Here is a 20,654-nt window from a genome sequence, read left to right as displayed (position 1 = left end):
TACTAGATTTGTGCACTATTAGATAAAAGAATCTTGTTGAAGTTGCTTGAATATTCATTAGAACCTTGACCAATACATACGTCTGATGCCAGTCGAGCCGGTGACGTGTAAGACACGGCTATGGTAATTCAATTTCACCCGTAGGACACCGTTTTATACCGTTTTTGACCTACATTCTAAGGGAATGTAATGATTATTATACTTAGAGAGAAAGTACTGAAATAATTTTCATAAAAAGTTGAGAGTGAGAGAGAAGAAAGAGAGAGAGAGAGAGAATTATAAATGTCTGTTTAGATAGAATAAAACTAGGCTAAACTTTTGCTGTCGCGTCTTGAATATTCTAAAACAGGCTAAAATAGAAACATACTCGTATATGAATATACAATCGTGACTGAGTATACAACAACCGAATTGAGAACCATCTCCTTTTGTTGAAGTCGGTTAAAACACTAAAGACTCCAGATAAAAAGCTTCACGTTCTTCAAAAATATACTTCCTTATCTGGTCTCTGGATTTGAACCTGCAATTTGGCGTTGTAGGTATGGAAATCCTTGGGGGAAGCCTTTGTCCAGCAGTGGACGTCATTTGGCTGACACGAACGAAGATAGTTTGATATGTTAAGCACTGTGACAAGCGGCTGTCAGTAAGAAAGAATCAATGTATTTAATTAAGATACATTGGATCAACAAATGCAATCTAAGGCTATATTTCAACAACCGCTTATAAGATATGAAACAATTGATATTAACGCCAAGATAACATATCTCTGTCTGGACCAGATACAATCTACAAAACAATCAACCATAGAAAAATCGATTAAACCAGAATTCCAACGTAAGATTAACTTTAGCCATTAAAACCACGGAATGCCATCGTAAATTGATGCAAATGTCGATTTGTAAATCTACGATGACTACAACGAAGCCAGAAAAATGGTTTCCTCCTCAAAACGCTGCGATGTCACTTTCTATGGCCTCAACCCACAAGGCAATTGTATATTATATGTGTCATTGGACTAGTTTTAGTTCTAAGATAAATATTGAGTGTCAAAATCGCGCGTAGGGACCATCTATAGTTGTAGTTAACAACGTTTGCTCTTAAAAAGTTAAGGTCTTTTGTGAAAGTATAGTTTCCCTTTTGAATACTCACTAATCATATTTTCACTAGCTTTAAATTCCAGGTTAGCGTAGGAGCCGTAGGCAATATTACTATCAAAAGTTTGTTCGTTTAGTTTAGGAACAAAAGAGAGTAATACAGGGTGTTAGGTAAATGGGTATATGAGCCGACACTAGCCCATGTTAACATGGTCATATAAATGGTATGGTGATGTCAGAAATTTGATATCATCATTTTAATTTTTTTAATTTTCATACAAAATAAATTTTATAAAATCCGATTAGTATGAAAATTTAAATAATTAAAATGAAGATATCAATTTTCTGACTTCACCATACCATTTATATGACCATGTTAACATGGGCTAGTGTCGGCTCATATACCCATTTACCTAACACCCTGTATACTGGAATACATTACAATTAGGCACAGAATAAGTAAAAGTATGAATTAGGCCCGTAATATGAAACGTCGCTCTTGATATTGACATACGTAAAAGCCTTCATTAGCTGATAACGTTTGAATCGAGTTTTGTATATCGTTTCGTAATGCGGGCCTTAGAATGTACATTACCTGATGTTATTTCGTTTTTACTTTATCATAAACACCGAGTTTAAATATAGATACTCGCTACGAGAACTTTCTATAAACAAAATCCAACTTCGCATTTCTTTTGATTATGCATTGATGACATTGATAACACTACAGTGGGTCTAGACAAAGTGCAAATTATAATCGCAAACCAGTCGAAAAGTGGTCGAAAAGCCCCTTTTTTGTATGGAGTTTTGACGGATTCGATTTTCGATTCGATCAAAAAGTGCGTTTTGTCTAGGGGGGCAGATATTGATTTATACGTGACAGAGGTTTCGAAGTGAATTGGTGACTTTTACCACTCTTTCAACAACTTTACTTCGCAGTTTCGGTACAACAATAGAAATAGGTTAAGTAGATTAACTCGAAAAAAAGTTAGGGTTTAAATAAGAAGTGAAATAACCATTACTATTATTTTTGGCAAGAAACTTGAAATTATATAAAAGACGTGAGGACGCCGCGCTTACTCATGTTAGATTGTTCATGATGGGATGGGAGACAAAAGTGCTGAAGCTGTGACAGACCAAAATACTGAAGGGCAGAACCGCACGCTGTAGCTTATTCTATGGAGTAACGTAACTGTCTCAGATTCTAAGAGATCGTTTTTTTTAAAGACTTGTCGCGACAAAGAAAAATTTTCGTGTTTTTAACCGGTTTTGTGAAAATATTATTGGCAGGTAGCTAATAGCACATTAGGTCCCCATAATTGTATTGTTGTATTATTGTTCGTTGTGCATATTTTTTCTTAAAGGTTTACTAACGGCCTTGATTTGTCACCTGTCATTCGCTTTGCAATGGAGAGAAGTTGAACCTTAACTTTGAACTCCTCCTATGTCCTTCTGATTAATTTCGTTGCTGGGTTCAATGACAGTTAACTTTCCCCCGGGAAAAACTGGACCTTCACTGGTTGGGTTTTTACCGTAGATCCTGGCTACACAAGAGTTGCAGCGGTGGGAACGAGAGGTGGGAATAGTCCCGTTTTGTAGAGACTGCTGCATCTACGCCTATTGTATCGTTATCAAGAACCGCATCTCCGAGACAACGCTCTAGTCCTCATTAAAATTGCTAATGCTCCAAAGAGACAAAGGCGCGGACAATTAATTAAATTTTATTTGACATATTACTGCAAAATCCGCGATATGTATCTACCTCCGTGTATCTACCCAATAACTATTTGTCGAAACAATAATTTATTGTCCATTTATGCTAATATCAAGACTAGTAGGCGACTGAGCTGGTTTTACGGAATTTTCATCGGTCTCTTTATATTGTTTTATTTCGGAATGTCTGTATATCTAACTCACGATGACAAAAGATAACTTACTGTCCTAAAACGTTACGTGTTCCGATTAATCTGACAATCAGTTCGTTGAAACGGATTAGATTTATTTTATTACTGTTTAGATGATTTTATAATAAAATACCATATTATACTCGTAATGTAGAATGTTATAAACGACGAAAATTTTGTGTAGGTACTGAACCTACATAACATTTTCCATAGAATTTTTAAAAACACCTAAGAGTGGTAGGTACATTGGTATTCTTTCACAAAAACTAGTAGTAACTTTACCTGTGAACCATAATTTAGAATCACCAAAAGCTGTTTTATTATAATGTATTTCGAAGTGTACATTTAATATTTATTGGTTCCTAAATCAAACGGAATTTACGTGCGGTACGGTCTATAGATACATAATATCACCGTCACTTACAACCGTCGTTGAACATAGTATATGATAATGACGTACACAATGACGTTCAAAATGGCCGCCATAAATTATAACTAAGTGGTGGCCAACAAAAACCCGACAATTAAACCAGCAGACGTAATCGTATGTAAATTACCCATTTACAATCAATATTGTGAGCCGTTTCGCCCAATTACTATAATTTTATTAGAATTTTTATCTTGCTATGTGATTTAGAGCTGATGTATTCTACGGAGCTTCTGTGAGCATAGCAACGGACACCGATATATCGATGTATTTATCGTACCATTATCTTTATATCACTGTGATACTGTATTTCTGTTTTAGGATACTGGGGCATGCCTTGTTTGTAGTGCTATTATGTGTCTTGCAACCTAAAATTGTGTTTTGTTTGGGTAAAACAATCGTCGCCAATTGAGGATTCATTTAATGTATCATTTACATGCACGGTTGACTACCTAATACATTTAATAATGCATTTTAAAATAGAATGCAGCTAATAAGTTAGGTTTTCTGAAGCTTTTTTGGATATGTATCTTATGTAGGTAATACCTAAGTGTGAGGCAGACACAGTAAGCTTGGTATCGGTAGCACTTCTTCAACAATAGTGACGTATCCTTAGCAATAGACAATCTTGAAATAATATTGACACTGAACTCCTATGCACTATTAATTTGATACATTTGTACATGCATACATACGTCATATACAAACATGTAAATTAAAACAGAAAATGTTTATATCGCTGAAACATTTCAGCAGATTTCATTCGATTTTCCTTATACACATGTATTTTTACGCACATGTCTACTTTGGAGGCATTATAATACCAATTCACGTGCTAAACTGCACCTACAACAGATACAATACGTGCTATTAATAAATGCTTTGAAACTATATCTCTTCTACTATAGCCTCCAAGTAATAAAACTAATATATGACTTGAAATGAATAACTAAACGAATTAACGCAGTATCGTTCCTGAATAAAGTTCATTTGTATTCAATATGTTCCATACAGCGCCGGTGTCCACATCGGTATGCCTCCAGGGCCTCCCCACCGATTTACAACTGATATCAATTTGTAGTTACGAACGCGTTTTGAATGTTAAACACGTGGGTACGTGTGAAAATGAACGAAATTTGGTATAATTTTAACTGGTATTAGTTGATAACTCTCTCTTGTTAGCGGTGTAGTGATAAGTTATGTATAGTTTATTAGTCCAAACAAATGAAAGCTTCATTGTTAAAAGGATGATTTGTCTATCCGTTATTTAATACATTTTGATATAATTTACGGCAAAGCGGCTTGAATATAATTTTCACCTTTTTTATGCATGACAAAGCAGGTTGATCGCAATCGCACCTGGTGTTAAGTGAGATGCAGTCTAGGAGGGTACATATCTGCCATGTACAGTAGGCGCGCGAGTTCATGTCCATCCTGAGGAATGCGGTAGTGCTGTTACCTAACTAATTATGCTAATGTCGATATCGATAATTATTACCAATTAAGTAGGTGAACCTTATCTACTTATTCCATATTTTTTGCAACTTATAAGTAAGTATAAGTATAAGTAAGTAAGTAAGGCCCCGATGGACATGAACTCGCGCGCCTACAGTAAGTGCCTATTCACTCTCGCCTTGAAAAGGCCCGGACCTTACGCCCCATGTGACGATATCGAAACGGCCGTGCTGTATATTTTGGCTAAGGTGTAGAGTACTGTAGAGTTTGGACAGTTAGGGCTTGTAGAGTTAGAAGCTTGGCTCTATATGAGATCTAAGAACTTTTTCACAATGCGAATATTGGTGTGACTAGGGTTCTTTTTCAAGGGGGCCTGGCCCCTGATATGCCAATGCTAATCATTATGGTCTCAGCAATAGGTTTTTGATGGAATACTTTCAAAGGTCGAAATAATGTCGCATTAAAACCATGTTGTTGTGTCATCTTAATAATTCACGCTATAGGACTCTACATAAAATTATGAACGTAAGCAAAGTAAATACCTAGGTACCTATCTCAAGAATCACGGTTGCAATAAAACCATTAAATGTTCTGTCAAACAGACAACCAATACAGGCAATAATAAGATTAAAGCTATTAAAACAACATCGTAAAAGTCAAGCATTCCTCGCATTATATGCATGCACTTTGTTATTCCTTGATGAAGACGTCCATATTACGCAATATGATCGTCTATTAGCAATATTTTAATATCACGTTACTTGAGGAAGTTATACGAATATACACGGAAGGTATGATGGGTGAGGTATAGTAATCACGAGATGAAATACACGCTAATAAATAAATATACAGGGTGTCCTAAAAAGAGCGTGCCATCGATACAAAAAAATGCACAAATGAGTAGATATTTCTCTTATTCTTCTTCTTATTCGTCTTGAAAAATATTTGCTCATTTGTACACACAGCAACAAGATTTAGGCTAGAAATTGGAAATTTAAAAAAAACGTATCTCTGAAATGGTGATACTTTTACTAAAGTATTTTTTATATTAGAATAGATGGTCAACCATTGGTCTATGATCTCCTTAAGTTTGGCACGCTTTTTTGGGACACCCTGTATATGTTAATCATAAACAATTAGGACGCCGGCGCATGATCACTGCTGGTATGCAAGATAGCAATGTTATTTAACTGAAAGATAAATATCAAATCGTTTAGCTATCTTCAAAATTGCAATCGATATGACATTCGTGTTAGATCGTTGTCATAATATGGTATGTAGATCGGTATCTCTTTGATACACCGCCTACCTCACGTCTGCAATTATATCTTTAGATTTAAGCACGAGTTATTGTATTACTCTACTTCTTCATTAAAAGTTACTCCTGTGGGCTTAGTGTGAGTGTGAGTATGTATGAAAATTTTAGTTTTTGAACTTTTCCCGCTAGGGGCGCTGTACAATCCGTCATACATTTAATGTAATTTTGAGCGCGTTTAATAAAAACTCACACTAGGCCCTCTGAACAATGCGTAACTTACTTACGCCTGTATTCACAAACATTACTATGAGGTCTCACAGTGCATGTGGACGCACAGGGTGGCACACAAACCAATCACAGAGCTTTATTCAACGCTGTGCGTTCGATTTACTGCTTCACTTAAGCAAGCATCGTATGTGAATACGGGTGTTAAAGTTCGCTCTGCAAGAACATAGCTTCGGATTTGGTCTTTTGGACATAGAAAAGCCCAATGTTCTGTCCTTCTTCACCTATCCAACTACTTTTGTGATTTATTTTATCTATTTATTCCATCCAATTACTTTTATAAATTATTAAAATATTTGGACTCATAACACTATAATAATAAACTATGACATTTAACGAAATCTAAAACTTGTTTGTACTACGTTGTTCGCATATCGTAAGACTAAAAATTATGTTGTTTATATACCTATATGATGCATACTTATCCTACTCAAGCGCAAATCAAACCTAACGAAAATTACTCTCGATTGATTTCAAGCCTTATTCCAAAGACTGTAGGCACGAAAACCTTCGGAAATTCATCATTTTAACTTGATGAGCTACCAGTGCTATCCATTATACCTGTATACCTAATTACCTATTACCTAGGTCTTTCAAACTGCGCATGGCGCCACAGTCGCTCGAGTTATCGCGCGACGTTCTTTGATGCGCCGCGGATTCGGCACGGCTGGGGATACACTGGGAGCAACCTATTTGTGAAACAGGATTGTAGATACTAGCTAGTTGACAAACATTTGAGCTGTCAAACGCGACTCTACCATAGATTTAATATGGCAAAGGAAAACCACACGAAACAGCTGATTGCTTTTAAACTTTAATTAAAAGCTTAAAAGCCTCATCACTAGGTAAAGCAGAAATCTACGCGAAAAGTTTTGTTATTTCATGTTCTAGCTCTCTAATGCTAAGTATCTAAACATTAGTCTATTTTTCTTAAGGTAGGCGTTCACTGACGTGCAGATAATATAATAAACGACGTCTTTTGGAAAATTTTCATCTCAATCGAGGAAGTATGCATTTAATGTTTTATAACGACACCAATTAGGTACTTAGAATCAAAGCCGGACAATAATATTATGATCTTCCCACATGCTTACACTTAACAAGAATCCTCGTATTTTCCGGTCGTTCCTTCGAAACACTAATTACTTTACAATACACCTACGAGTACTTCGAGGACTCTTCAGTGACAATTAACATTGGCACAACAACGTTAATCGGAAAATTTCAAGAATTATCCGCAAACGCACGGATACGCCTTAATGCCTACTGTCAACATTGTAATGTAAAGAGACACGGTAGGACCGTTATAAAACCTATTTAGTTATATTTTAGTTTATATCAAGTGACTCTAGCACAACGTAAAGGTAGCCTTTCGAACTAAGCGTCACAGACGCAGCGTTTTTAGCTTTGGTCTTAAAGGTAGCCTTTTGAAGCGTGTTAGTGACGCGGCGTTGGTGGCACAAGACTAAAGCTAAAAGACGCTGCGTCTGTGACACTTAGTTTGAAAGGCTACCTTATGTAACGAACTGCCAATGAGCGGTAATCCTAAACTTATGGGTTGCAGTTATCCTACTCCTAATTACTTGAAATTCAGCAAGGCTATACATGTGTTGTCGGAAATAACATCTAGAATTTAAGTGAGTTAATTTATTAAAAGAAGCCGGTTTCGTCCATAGTAGATCTTCGAGTCTACTGATTCCGCTCTATTTGTGGTTCAACTCTCTAACCTTTGTGGTTTCCTAGTAATGAATTATATTATGCTTAAAGTCACTGATGTCAAAGACATTGTTCAATATTCAGTATACATATTAACATTATTTATATGACACTACGTTTTTGATATAACGACAGTTTAATAAAAAATATACAAAGAGCTTGAGCTGTAGGTTCCACACAAGCAAAATCTGTATGGAACTAAAATTACATATATTATGTCAGTGTATCTCAATCACTGATGCTTTTTAACCTGAAAAATTTTAAATGAAATTAAGTATTCATTTTTATTATAATAACACTTACATCTGTCTTACACGGTATAAATTATTAAGTATGAATTATGTATAGTGTCTGATGGGAAATTCATGTTTTCAAAAGAAAAATTATAAGATATAAGTATCATTTAATTACTGATTGCAGGTACAACAGCATCATTAATGCAAATTGAATTGATTGTCGTCCATATACGTTTTTGTAACGAACTACTTATAATATTTCGTGCTGCAGCATTCAATCGGCTGAATGAAATTAGTTAGAAAAATCTATGCAAATTAAGTATGTTAGTACATTAATCGATAGGTTAAAAGAACTATAAAACAACTTATTTATTTTATCAAAATTACTGGGTTGGTTGCGACAATCGATTTATTATAGAATTTAATCTTCATTTATTACGGATAATTAATGTAAGCCGTTCCCTTACCGTCAGTAATTCAATTAAGTTTGTGTAACTATTCATAACATGACAACGCATTAATTTATGAAATTAAACACACTGTAAATAAGACCATCGATCTGACTAACATGTAATAAATAGGTATATTTCATAACGCTGCAACTGTTACCAAAAGCTACTGCTAGAGTTATTTGCATTCTAGATAAATCATAGTACCCTATTGACCCCATAACTTCTCCGTCCTCTCGGGAGTACCCTAATTAGATTTATTTAAGTTTGTTTATTTAATTTCTTTCTAAACTATAATAATATTTTCTTTTAAAATATTTGATATCCTTAAATTTTGCAACATTGCATGTAGGTAGATCACGTGATGGTAAAGTAAACAATGCATTACACCTTTCTTTTTTAAGAACGTATAAACTTTAAAAGCAAATATGGTAAGGCAAGAAACAGGCGTAGTCCCACTGGACTCTGTCTCTCTCTAGTCACTACTTACTAGAGATGTAGTCCCAGTGGACTATCTCTCTGTGTGCCCACAGCCGATAAGCAATGATTCTCGCGGTATCTCGATTGTTTTGCATATCACGCACCGGCTACGCTGATGCGGAGCAAATTAATGATCAGCCGGATTCCAGCCGGCTCAGACTTCCGACGTCAACAAGTTAGTTTGAAAGATACCAGGTGCATATTGGTTTCTGTTGTTGGGGGTTCCGTATGAAATATTAAATACCTGAACTCAAAGTACTTTGTAGCATCAAACTTCCTTAAATGTCTACTTGGATGAACATTATGTGGATTTCACAAAATTATAAAGTTATAAATTATTTTCACTTTTCATCAGGTAAGATGCACAAGAGCTTCCTCGTTATGAATAAAAAAAACTATAATTTTAATCTTGGGTATTTTAGCAAAGAGATTAAAGTGTAAACTATTTGTAGTTTAAACATAAGTACTTATGTGGGGCAGAGTTGGTACGAGTATTAATTGCAAAGTGTATTTCTGACATTTACAATACTTATGTAGTTTATATTTGGCACTGAACTCTTAAAACTACCTACTCAGTCGGTATCTCAAAAATGTTGACAGGCTTCTAAGTGAAAAAAATAATTTGGCACGTTAATTCAATTACTGCCGTGCTCGCGAACAGGCAGTGCATCAATCACAATTTAACTGTATCAAGATTTTTTAGTCTGTGCTTTGGAGCTCACCGCCTTAGCTGATCATATTATTGTAGGATTGTAACATCTATGGCGTAAATACTCTATTGTTTTAAACTCTTTGGATGGACGAACGAGTGTGAGCGAGACGAATGTACGGAGAGTGAGTGAGAAGGAAGGAAAGGGGTCATGGCGGCAAGACGGTTATGAGTAAAGTGTGGCTCTGTATTTTATAAAAGAAGATTAAACATATTATAGGAAGAAACTGATTTTCCTTGCGAAGTCCCGTCCCTACAAATTTTGGGGGCTCGTCCGGGATAATTATCTTCGCGGTGGACGGTGTACTTCGCGAGAAAATCTCATAAGACGTACGAGCACACGTGTACGACGACGCCATTGTACCGGCCGGCGTGTTTCAAGATTCAGACGGAATCATACGACGGAAACATGCCGAAAGAAAGACGTAAAAGCCGACAAGACGACTATGAAGATTGTGATGACGACAATATCACGCATAACCCGACGCACATGTTGCAAATGACGGCGGAGTTGGTGCCTAGATACAGCGGGAGAGATAATACCTATCCCGTGTCACGCTGGATTGAAGACGTCGAGAGCAACGCGGAAATATTCGGTTGGTCTTCGTTGCAGCAGCTGCTGGTGGCACGAAGGTCACTGACAGACACTGCGCAGCTGTGGCTCAGATCCGAACGTCCGTTTAAGAGCTGGGACGACTTGAAGGCCGCGATATCGAAAGAATTCCCAGACACCGTGGACATCAAAGCCATTCACGAACAAATGAGTGCTAGAAAGAAGCGGTCGGATGAAACATGCCTCGACTATATGCTGATCATGAAGGAGTTAGGCAAGCGTGGCAAGATGCCGGACTACGTTGCGATTAAATACATCGTTGACGGAATCGTGGACGTAGAAACAAACAAGATCATGCTTTACGGTGTTACAACCTATAACGACTTAAAAGAGAAGCTGAAAATCTATGAAACGATATCAAGAAAAATGCAGAGTGCTGTGCAGCAGAGGCGTGCAGTGAGTACAAGCAAGCAGCAGAGTGATCGACGAGGGTCGTGGAAGATTCGGTGCTATAGCTGTGGAGAGACTGGACATGCATCAACTGATTGCCCGCATAAAAGCAAAGGTATGAAGTGCTTTAAGTGCAACCAATTCGGCCATGTTGGATCGGCTTGCACTTCGACTGCGACGGCGAATCGGAAGACTTCGGAGGAGTTCGGTAAATCTCGGCAAGACGACCACAGACAAAAGAAGAGCGCTATGTTCGCGGCTGACATCACTCGAGACTGCGGCGCCTCCAGCGGTGAGCTATGGAACGAACTACAAGACTACCAACATCATGACAAGAAGCGGACGATGTTCACTACGTCAAACTCCATAGAAGGCAGCGCCCCTAGCGGCTCCAGTACGAACGACGACGAACCAAAGATGGCGACATTTGTTTACGACGAGATGTCAACATTGTCAACCTCTCAGATCAACAAAACGGAGGAGAAAAAGCCGGTTATTGTGTTGACAATGAATGAAATACAGCAAAAAGCGTTAGTTGACTCCGGCAGCGACGTGAATATCATATCGGAGGACGTTTACATCGAGTTGGGAAAGCCCAAATGTGAGAAAGATGATTTGGTGCTATCTGGAATTGGACAAGGAACAGTGCGTTCGTTGGGAAAGTGTCTCCTAAACCTGTGCGTAGACGAACAATATTATTTAGACGTAATATTTCATGTAATAAACAAAGAATATGTACCTTACGACGTAATACTAGGACAAGAGTTTTTGAATGACGTAACAGTTGTGATTAAAAAGGGTTGTGTAAAGTTTTATACTAAAGAATGGGAACGACTGGGATGTTATGTGAGTGAGGTATGTTCATCTAATTCTGTGGTAGGTCCCATGAAAGATCCAGCTTTGAGAGAGGAAGTCATCGAGTGTATACAGAAGTACAAACCGGAACAGACGGAGGAAGCACCACTGCAGCTCAAGATTGTGCTTAAGGATGGGGTACCTGTGGCACTACGACCGCGACGACTGGCACTTAAGGAGCAGGAGATTGTGGAGGAACAGATTGCAGAATGGTTAGAAAAGGACATAATACGCGTAAGTCACTCTGAATATAGTAGTCCATTGGTTTTGGTCAAGAAAAAAGATAATTCCATTAGAGTTTGTGTTGACTATAGGATGTTGAACAGAAAGATTATGAAAGACGAGTTTCCATTACCAATAATTGAAGATTTAATAGATAAATTAAAAGATGCCAAAGTGTACAGCGTGTTAGATTTAAAAAACGGGTTCTTTCACCTGAGAGTAAGTGAAGAGTCAATAAAGTATACATCTTTTGTTACGCACAATGGACAATATGAGTTTTTAAGGGCTCCTTTCGGTTTGAGCATTTGTCCGAAGTATTTCATGAGATTTATAACAATAATCTTCCCAGATTATTGCAAAGAAGAGAATATTCAACATGTTACCATCACGACGGGTGTACCAAGAGGAAATGGACTTATAGAAAGACTACATAGGACTATTTTGGCTGTGTTGACCAAGTTGTGTATAGAACATCCATCATTATGGTACAAGCACATCAGCCGAGTGCAGAGGGCTATAAATAGTACCTACCAGCGTAGCATAGACACGACTCCATTTCATCTGATGGTTGGTATAAACATGAGATGTAAAGAAGACCTGGAAATATTGGATTTACTAAGACAAGAAGAGATTGATCAATATGATGAACAAAGAGAAGACATTAGAATGAAAGCTAAGCAGCAAATACTTCAGGTACAGGAGGAAAATAGGAAGACTTTCAATGAGAAGAGGAAACCAAGTTCTCAATACAAAGAAGGAGATTTGGTGGCCATAAAGAGGACTCAGTATGGACCGGGTTTGAAGCTGAAACCTAAGTATCTAGGACCGTACCGGGTGACGAAGGTTAAGCGGAAAGATCGTTACGACGTAGAGAAGATGGATACTGCTGCTGAAGGGCCTAATAAGACGTCCAGCTCAGCTGATCAAATGAAGCCGTGGCCAAATTAGGTAAAGTAACTTGCTATTTAAATAAGAGGTGATGAATGAAAGGATTTGTAAATTAAAAACCATTTTTATTACAATTGTTACGGTCATTCATTATTGTATATTTTATTTCACTAAAATGTAAAGTTTATCATAGTTCATGTTTCACTAACTGATTAATTATAAAGATGAACAATATTTCAGTTTTATAAACATTGGTGTGTTTAGAACTTGAATATCTTAAGACTTGATATTGAGTAACCTGAAATTAAAGATTTCGAATTATTTCTATAAGATTAATAAATAAGATGATATACACTATCTTAGATGTAAAGTGTTTAAGACTAAGTTGAAAGATTGATTTATAATAAGATGATAACTGTAAAATGTGTAAAAGTGTAAAATGAGATGTGTACTATGTAAGGGGTCAAAAATCTAAAATGTTAAGGATTTCATGTAAATTGTATAAGAATAGTAGTTTACCGTTAGATGCTCAATTTAAGTAGTTATTTACAAAGTATGTTTTGTGTAAGAAGTTAAAAGTTAAATGTTTGAGAGGTTGAGTTTTAAACTATTGGATGCTTGAATAAGTTTTTTATTTACAAAGTTAGCTATGTATAAAGTTTAAGATGTTAGGAGATGTAACTAAAGTTTAATGAGTTGAGTATTTACAAAGTTTAATGATGTTTAATGAAAGTTAGTGTTTGTAGCCTAAGATTGTCTGAGGACAGACAAAGACAGGATTGCCGAGAGTGTAGGATTGTAACATCTATGGCGTAAATACTCTATTGTTTTAAACTCTTTGGATGGACGAACGAGTGTGAGCGAGACGAATGTACGGAGAGTGAGTGAGAAGGAAGGAAAGGGGTCATGGCGGCAAGACGGTTATGAGTAAAGTGTGGCTCTGTATTTTATAAAAGAAGATTAAACATATTATAGGAAGAAACTGATTTTCCTTGCGAAGTCCCGTCCCTACATTATTATGCCAGTTTTTTCTTTTCTTAATTGATCACCGTGACTCAAAAACGAGGCAGTGGCATCTCCCATTAACATACCCGATACCCTCATTGTGTAAGTAAGAAGTAAATGTCATTAACTATTCCCGCTGTTTCGAGTGTCCACTCTTCGATGCTGGCATTGTATAAATATTGTTCGACGGGTAGTGATGTTCAGGAATCGGTTGGCAATTCGATAAGTAATCGACAAATTTTAAAAATCAACGTGCAACTATTCGGGTGGCTAAACTACTGGGGCATACAGTTGTTGACTCCAATGATTGCTTGACACAGATGTACAATAAATAAGAGTAATAAAACGAATATCTTCAGTTATCACTGGACGTAACCATCGTTTTAATCGACGTGAAAAGTAATCTAACAAATGCTTAGTAAAAACAAGAAGCCTTTTAGACCACACTAAGTATGCACGTCGTATCGACATCACTCGTCTTGTTTCCTACAGCTCTACCAGATGACGTATTACGCACACGCTGCGCGAGCGCACGTCATCCCATCAACAATTTACTATCAATGCGTTTTATGCAAAGGATCACAATTAAAATTGTTTTATGAATTCATAGTTCGATTAAGATTTAATCTTGATAAGGGTGCATCTTTTGTGGACTATGTAATTAGCCTTATACAGGCATAGGACGAGTCTGGGGCATGATCATAGTCCAAGATTGGCATGAGAAGGAGACATTAAACTTAAGTGGTATGTAACTAAACGGTCCGATGAGTTAATCACCCTGAAACTTACGGCGTTGATTAATGACTGATTTTATATGGAAATGAACCGCCTTTTCAATGCAGCGATTAATTTTGAAGAATTCCCTTCTATATCATGATTGCATAAGTTATGGCACGTGGGTTGTCTGTGAATGCGAATCGGAAAAAGTAAAGTTGGAGGTAGTAAAGTTTCACAAGCGATAAAAAGTGAGTTGAAGGAAGATTTAATGGTACGAAAGCGGGCGAACCACCCCCTACGACTGACAGGGTTGTCGGTACCACCATGGTAACTCAGAGCATTCAACTAATGAAAACGCAATTCGGTATATTATTATGTGCGGGTTTAGGAATTCTGGGCATGCAATTGGGATAATATATTTATTGAATCAAATTAGAATCTCACAACCCAAAAATTCTTTCTGAACCTTTTCATTGATAAGTATATTAATTTATACTAGCATAGTTTTTGTGAAGAAGAAATTTTATTAGGGGACTATGTTGCTTTAATAAAAGAGAAAACACACTGTCGGATTGTCGCCCATCGTTGGCCGTTGTATATTTTATTCAAAGACACTGCCAGCCCTACTGCTGCGTAGATTTACGACAGGCGGTTATAGCGGCACAAAGCTACTTCTAAATACTTCCCCGGACTGTGCCATACTTACATGCCACGCCAGAATTATGTCTCTCACAATTGTCATGGCGTATCGTGTGATATTATGTATTTCTAATACTAATAATATTTAGTTCGTTCGTTCGTTTCAGCCAAATGACGTCCACTGCTGGACAAAGGCCTGCCCCAAGGATATATGATTGTATATTTAGTACTATGAAGTTATTTTATAGCACTGTTAAATGCTAGGAAGGCGTTGAATGCAGGCCGCTACCAATCGGGCGAAGTGGAAAATATTGGGGGAAGCCAATGTTCAACAGTGGACGTCCTGTGTCTGAAATGATGATGATCATTGCTAAATTTACATATTTTTATTATTTCTATGGATATTTTAAAGAAAGTAATATTTATTTCATAAATAAGTTTAGTGCATGGCGTGCCTACCTAAGCCTTTTGTTCATTTATTTAACCGCAGCATTTTCCAGCCCGTATGTCACCGCCTATTCTCAAACATATTCTCGCCCTGTCACCTACATACTGGTATTTTGCATTGTAACTTGTCAATTGTGAGTATAATTTCCATTGAACTGCCGATGGAAAGGACTTCCGAGTTCTTAGGCTTTTGTTGAACTACACAAACGGTTGCTTGAGGTAAGTAGTAACAGTAATGTTAAACACTTATAAAACATTAACATTTTGAGGATAAAATACGATGGATCTGCATAATAACGATAAAAATAAACGATGAGGTTTGTTTTCTCTCGGCTAACAAGATAATTAAGTTCGAACAGCACATTTATCTCCTTACAAAAATATTACAGCAGATATTTTTATAATAAGACAGCATTATTTCTCCGAAGTCCTTTACAGCCACTTCAAAAGTCTTCATTATTGCAAATAAGTCGGTTCGGAAGCAATAAAAGGTGTCGTTTCGCGAAAGGAATAAAAGAGATTTATTGTAAAAGCAAAGCTGCAATAACACCTTATTAAGTTATCCAATCCGCTTTGTGTGGGTTTCGGAATTTTACATGCGCACTTTTGAATTGAGAGATATTATTCACATGCAGCGGGGCGTCCGCGGGGCGTGCGACATAATTTGTATGAGACTCAGGCTGGGTCATAACTGGGTCGTTCTGTGATATCAAAGAAATGTCAAACACACTCCGCACTATAGGCAAAATATCAAGAGTTTACGAATGTATATTTTTCTACACTGTCTACAAGAATTCAAGAAGAAGCTCTTTGAGTCGTACTTAACTCTCTTCATTTTACATTTTCCACCTTCAAGAAAATCCACATATTAAAGGTTAATCAACTTCTCAAAGCAAACTTTGTATAACTTAATTGAAATTCCTAAAAGAAGACATTAATTTAATCCTTACCCAGTCTACAAGATGTCAACTTCCATGTAATTTTCTAACGGAAAACATTAGAGAATTGGAAACCTCTGCCTCGGCGCTCATTATGCCAAACCACCGTTGGGTCTACATTATTAATTATACAGTTTATTATGCCGAGTATACATTGACACATGTCAACTTAGGCCAGGTTTCACCAGTGAAAATTGAGTGATTTGTGAAGTTATCTAAAAAGACCTTAGTTTATTTTGACACTAATCGCGCCTCTGAGAATCAAGGTGAAAAGTGCAATAACAATGATTTACGGATTATTAAAGTTGAAAATATGCAAATATTTACAACTTATTTATGATTGACCAATGATTTGTAAGATTTTAAGGGAGTCCGCTAATTTGGACCAGTTTTTTTCAATCCCATTTTACACATAGTTTTCTTTTGTTTTTGCTAATGTCCATGGTATATAATAAAAGATACATTATTCAACTTACTATTTCATAAGTATTAATTAACATAATTGTTGTATATTTAGCACAAATCAACAAAGTACGAGTTCAGAGCTTCGGTCCAATTTAGCCAACCGGTTCGATAATTTGTACCACAGGGTTACTAAATTGGATTTCAATAAATTTTAAGCCTTTAAAAAAACTATGGCAAAATATTATACGATACATACTTAACAAATTAGGAAACGAAGAGGAACAGTAGTTAATAACATAGACAATCGATATTGTTTTACACGTTATCACGATTTTGAGTACAAGTTTTGTAATTCCAATTATCGTAACGCACACTTGTACCTAATCTACTTTGCCAGTCTTTTGCTTTCATTTATTGTTAGTCAAACATAACTACGCTAGTATAACTTCAAAATATGATTTACTAAAAAAAAATTCAAAATCCTTTGGTAAAGTTCCATACAACTTGATGTGGTACAATTTAGCCGACTAGGTGATAGTTCTTTTAAAAAATCGGTAAAAAATATAGCTTATAAATACCGAAAAATGTTTCAAATAATTGTAATCCACACTAATTTACGCTTCTAAATAATATATTAGAAACACCCTGTGATTAAATTTAACAAAATTACAATCTAAACATGTATTGTCAAAAGTTACTTGAAAACAATGAAAAAATACTTTTCAAAATAAAACACACGTGTTTGTTGTCACGGCAAAAACCACATGGCCGATATTAATTGATTTTAGTTGTGTATCGCTGAGTGTTGCAATTACAGACATTCAATAAATACTTTACGAAATATGAGGGTGGTACAATTTACCCGGCGGTACAATATACCGAACTCTCCCCTATTACATAATAGCTCAATCAATTGATTGAAGATCGATGATATTCAAAGTTAAGGTTGAATTATGTCATCTGTCATCAAAAGAATACTAATATAAACATCCAGATCGTAATTTGTTTTTAATAATAAACATTTATCGTTGCAATCGTCATTTATTAACTGTCATTCGCCTAGGGGATTTCAAATATGGAATATTATGAACTCAAAACAATTAAAAAGTGTATTGCCCAATATTGGCAGCCAACAAAAAGTGATGTACAGTTGTTTATCGACAATAACCTAAGTAGTGTGGTCTGTCTGTCAAATCGTGACCATCGCCGACGGGTGTTAGTGAAACTTATATCATAATAGAGGTGGTAACAGTTGGTTCACCTACTTTACTAACATAGTCTTCAAGGTTTAAGATAAATTAGGCTAAAAAATTGTAGTTGAATAGGCACCTTTTTTTACTACAATTTTATGTCGTCGTCTTAACAATACAGCCCGGTTCGTGGGAATAATACCTAATTAATGTTCTATTTCTGCGCCTACTGTATTAAATCATGTAGGATTAGGCTGAATTGTTAAAATTTAAACTACATACTTAATATAATAAAAAATCTAAGCTTAGCAATCTAAATCTGACAAGTAAAACCGCAGTTTTGTGCAAGAAGAACTTCTCTTAGGTAAGCTTCTTCTGGTATGGATGGACGTGGATCTACTACACCTTACTCCTTTCCGTCCAATATTAGTTTCATAATCATTTGTTTGACGCACGATCATTATATTATATTGAATTCGTATTGATTGTTCTCTTCCGCATTTTTCAAGATCACTAAACTGTTTGTTAATGCTTTGTTATTAAACAATTTGTTAGTCCAGTTGTTATTGCTGTCGGATGAGTTTTTGTTGATTGAAAGCGGATTGATTGGACTGCTTAATATCAAACTATTTATCTTATTTAAATTACTTTCTTGTAAATCTCAAGTAACAAAAGATTTTTATAAGTATAGTTTATTCTTTTTTGTCAAGATCGATGTCATTTATCAGTCAGTCTTTTGTAACAAACTGAATTTTACGCTGTTCAAGTCACAGGCAAAAGCTAGTCTATATCTATAAAAGCGAAAAGTCACTGACTGACTGACTCACTGACTCATAACGAAATTTCAGAAATTACAGGTGCTAGTAGTCTCAATTTTGCATGGGGGTTCCTTTTAGAACGTGGGTGCTCACTAAGACAGGATTTTGCAAAATTCAACTCCAAAGTAGTTGTAACGCTAATAATTAAAGGTAAGGTAGTATTAATTTTATTATGTCATCTTCTGCCCTACATTCTTATCTATTAAGTCAAACATAAAACCTGAGTCAAATGCCATTACACTAGATTTCATTCCAGCTTCCAAACGACATCACTACTAGAATATTCAATAGAACAATTACTTCTACAATGTAAAGAAGCGATCCGAGCCAGGAACCAGTATTGTATTCAATTCGAAATAATAGTCGCGGACAACGACTAAATCGAGTTACGCTACAGATTAAATTTTATTAGGGATATTGCTTTTATTGTAATTTGGAAAATTATAATAATTTATGACGATAGATCTCCTATTGTCTTTATTTTAAAAATATGGCAAACGTCAAATTTAACCCAATGCTGTAGGTACTTTAAAAAAACTGAAAAAATAAACAAGAAAATACTGCAATTGAAAGATTTGATAACAATGGACGAACAGGTAGCCATCTTGGTCATGTGACAAAATATTTTACAGCAGTTTTTTTTTAATCTATCATAGTATTTTTTTAACCACGTTTTGGATCGAATTTATCAAAACATTTTGAATATTGATCTATAAGGGCAGAACACTTAATAGACATATAATTTATCGGGCAGTTTCACACCTTACGCAGTTACGTTTCCAATCAGGAAGCCGTATATTAATTTTATTGCAGTGTAACAGCCATTAGACAATGGATTCGAAACAATTTATATTGTAAACGCTATAATCGCACGCTATTCTTCTTCATTAGGTCTGCCATTTGTAACGCGTGAACCGCCCAGAGAGCTAATATCGTTTTGATGATAACATTTTTTATGTAATGAGAAATTATGCTGTTAGTGGGACCATCACACAAAACGTAATCTGTGTCAATTAGGTACCCATTTCATTATTGTGCACATAATAATTGACGATTTGAAAGGTAAGTAAAGAATTATCAACCAGCTTCTACAGTTCGTACTTGAAAGCAGAAGGATTAGGTATTATTAAGAATAGCTAAGTATTGCCCAAATTACTAATAGTCCCATTAGCCCCTCGTATTAAGCTAAATAAGCTTGTGTTACGAGTTGTGTTAATTTAATAATTTATTTATTAATACTGAATTACATAAAATACATAGCTACAAAAAAGTTCCCCAAACTTATAAAAGTCTATCGAAATAACGAGACAATAACAAAAATCCTACTTCTACACAAAAAAATATACACTTTCTCACAAAAAAATACTAACCTAAAAAACTAAAAAGTAACTACTAACACGCAAAACGTATTAGTTTTCTATTTGCGAAGTAATCGAGCTTACAAAACACGGGCTAAGTCAGCAGGGGCGGCGCTGGGCGGGTTATCAATTTGCCACTGACTCCTCGATATTATC

At 35.9% G+C, this 20,654-nt stretch overlaps 2 protein-coding genes across 3 annotated transcripts in view; one reads left to right on the top strand and one right to left on the bottom strand.

Moving 5' to 3' along the window:
* The window catches only part of LOC135076139 (uncharacterized), a 137,629-nt gene that overhangs the window by 82,282 nt on the left and 34,693 nt on the right, over nt 1-20,654 (bottom strand). The window lies entirely within an intron of this gene.
* LOC135075935 (uncharacterized) lies at nt 10,423-12,262 on the top strand. The gene is made up of 2 exons (XM_063970383.1): nt 10,423-11,693; nt 11,897-12,262. The coding sequence occupies exons 1-2, from the start codon at nt 10,423-10,425 to the stop codon at nt 12,000-12,002; spliced, it is 1,377 nt and encodes a 458-aa protein (XP_063826453.1). The 3' UTR covers nt 12,003-12,262.

Source organism: Ostrinia nubilalis, chromosome 11 (genome assembly GCF_963855985.1).
Source record: "Ostrinia nubilalis chromosome 11, ilOstNubi1.1, whole genome shotgun sequence".
Lineage (NCBI taxonomy): Eukaryota > Metazoa > Arthropoda > Insecta > Lepidoptera > Crambidae > Ostrinia > Ostrinia nubilalis.
Note: the sequence above shows the minus strand (reverse complement) of the source record. Positions and strands in the feature narration are given on the sequence as shown.

What these genes read in the sequence shown, in the direction of transcription:
- LOC135075935 (XM_063970383.1), top strand. Translation starts at nt 10,423, where the DNA reads ATGCCGAAAGAAAGACGTAAAAGCCGACAAGACGACTATGAAGATTGT. An exon ending in GGAAAGTGTCTCCTAAACCT is followed by an intron (nt 11,694 to 11,896) that starts GTGCGTAGACGA and finishes ATTCTGTGGTAG; the next exon opens with GTCCCATGAAAGATCCAGCT.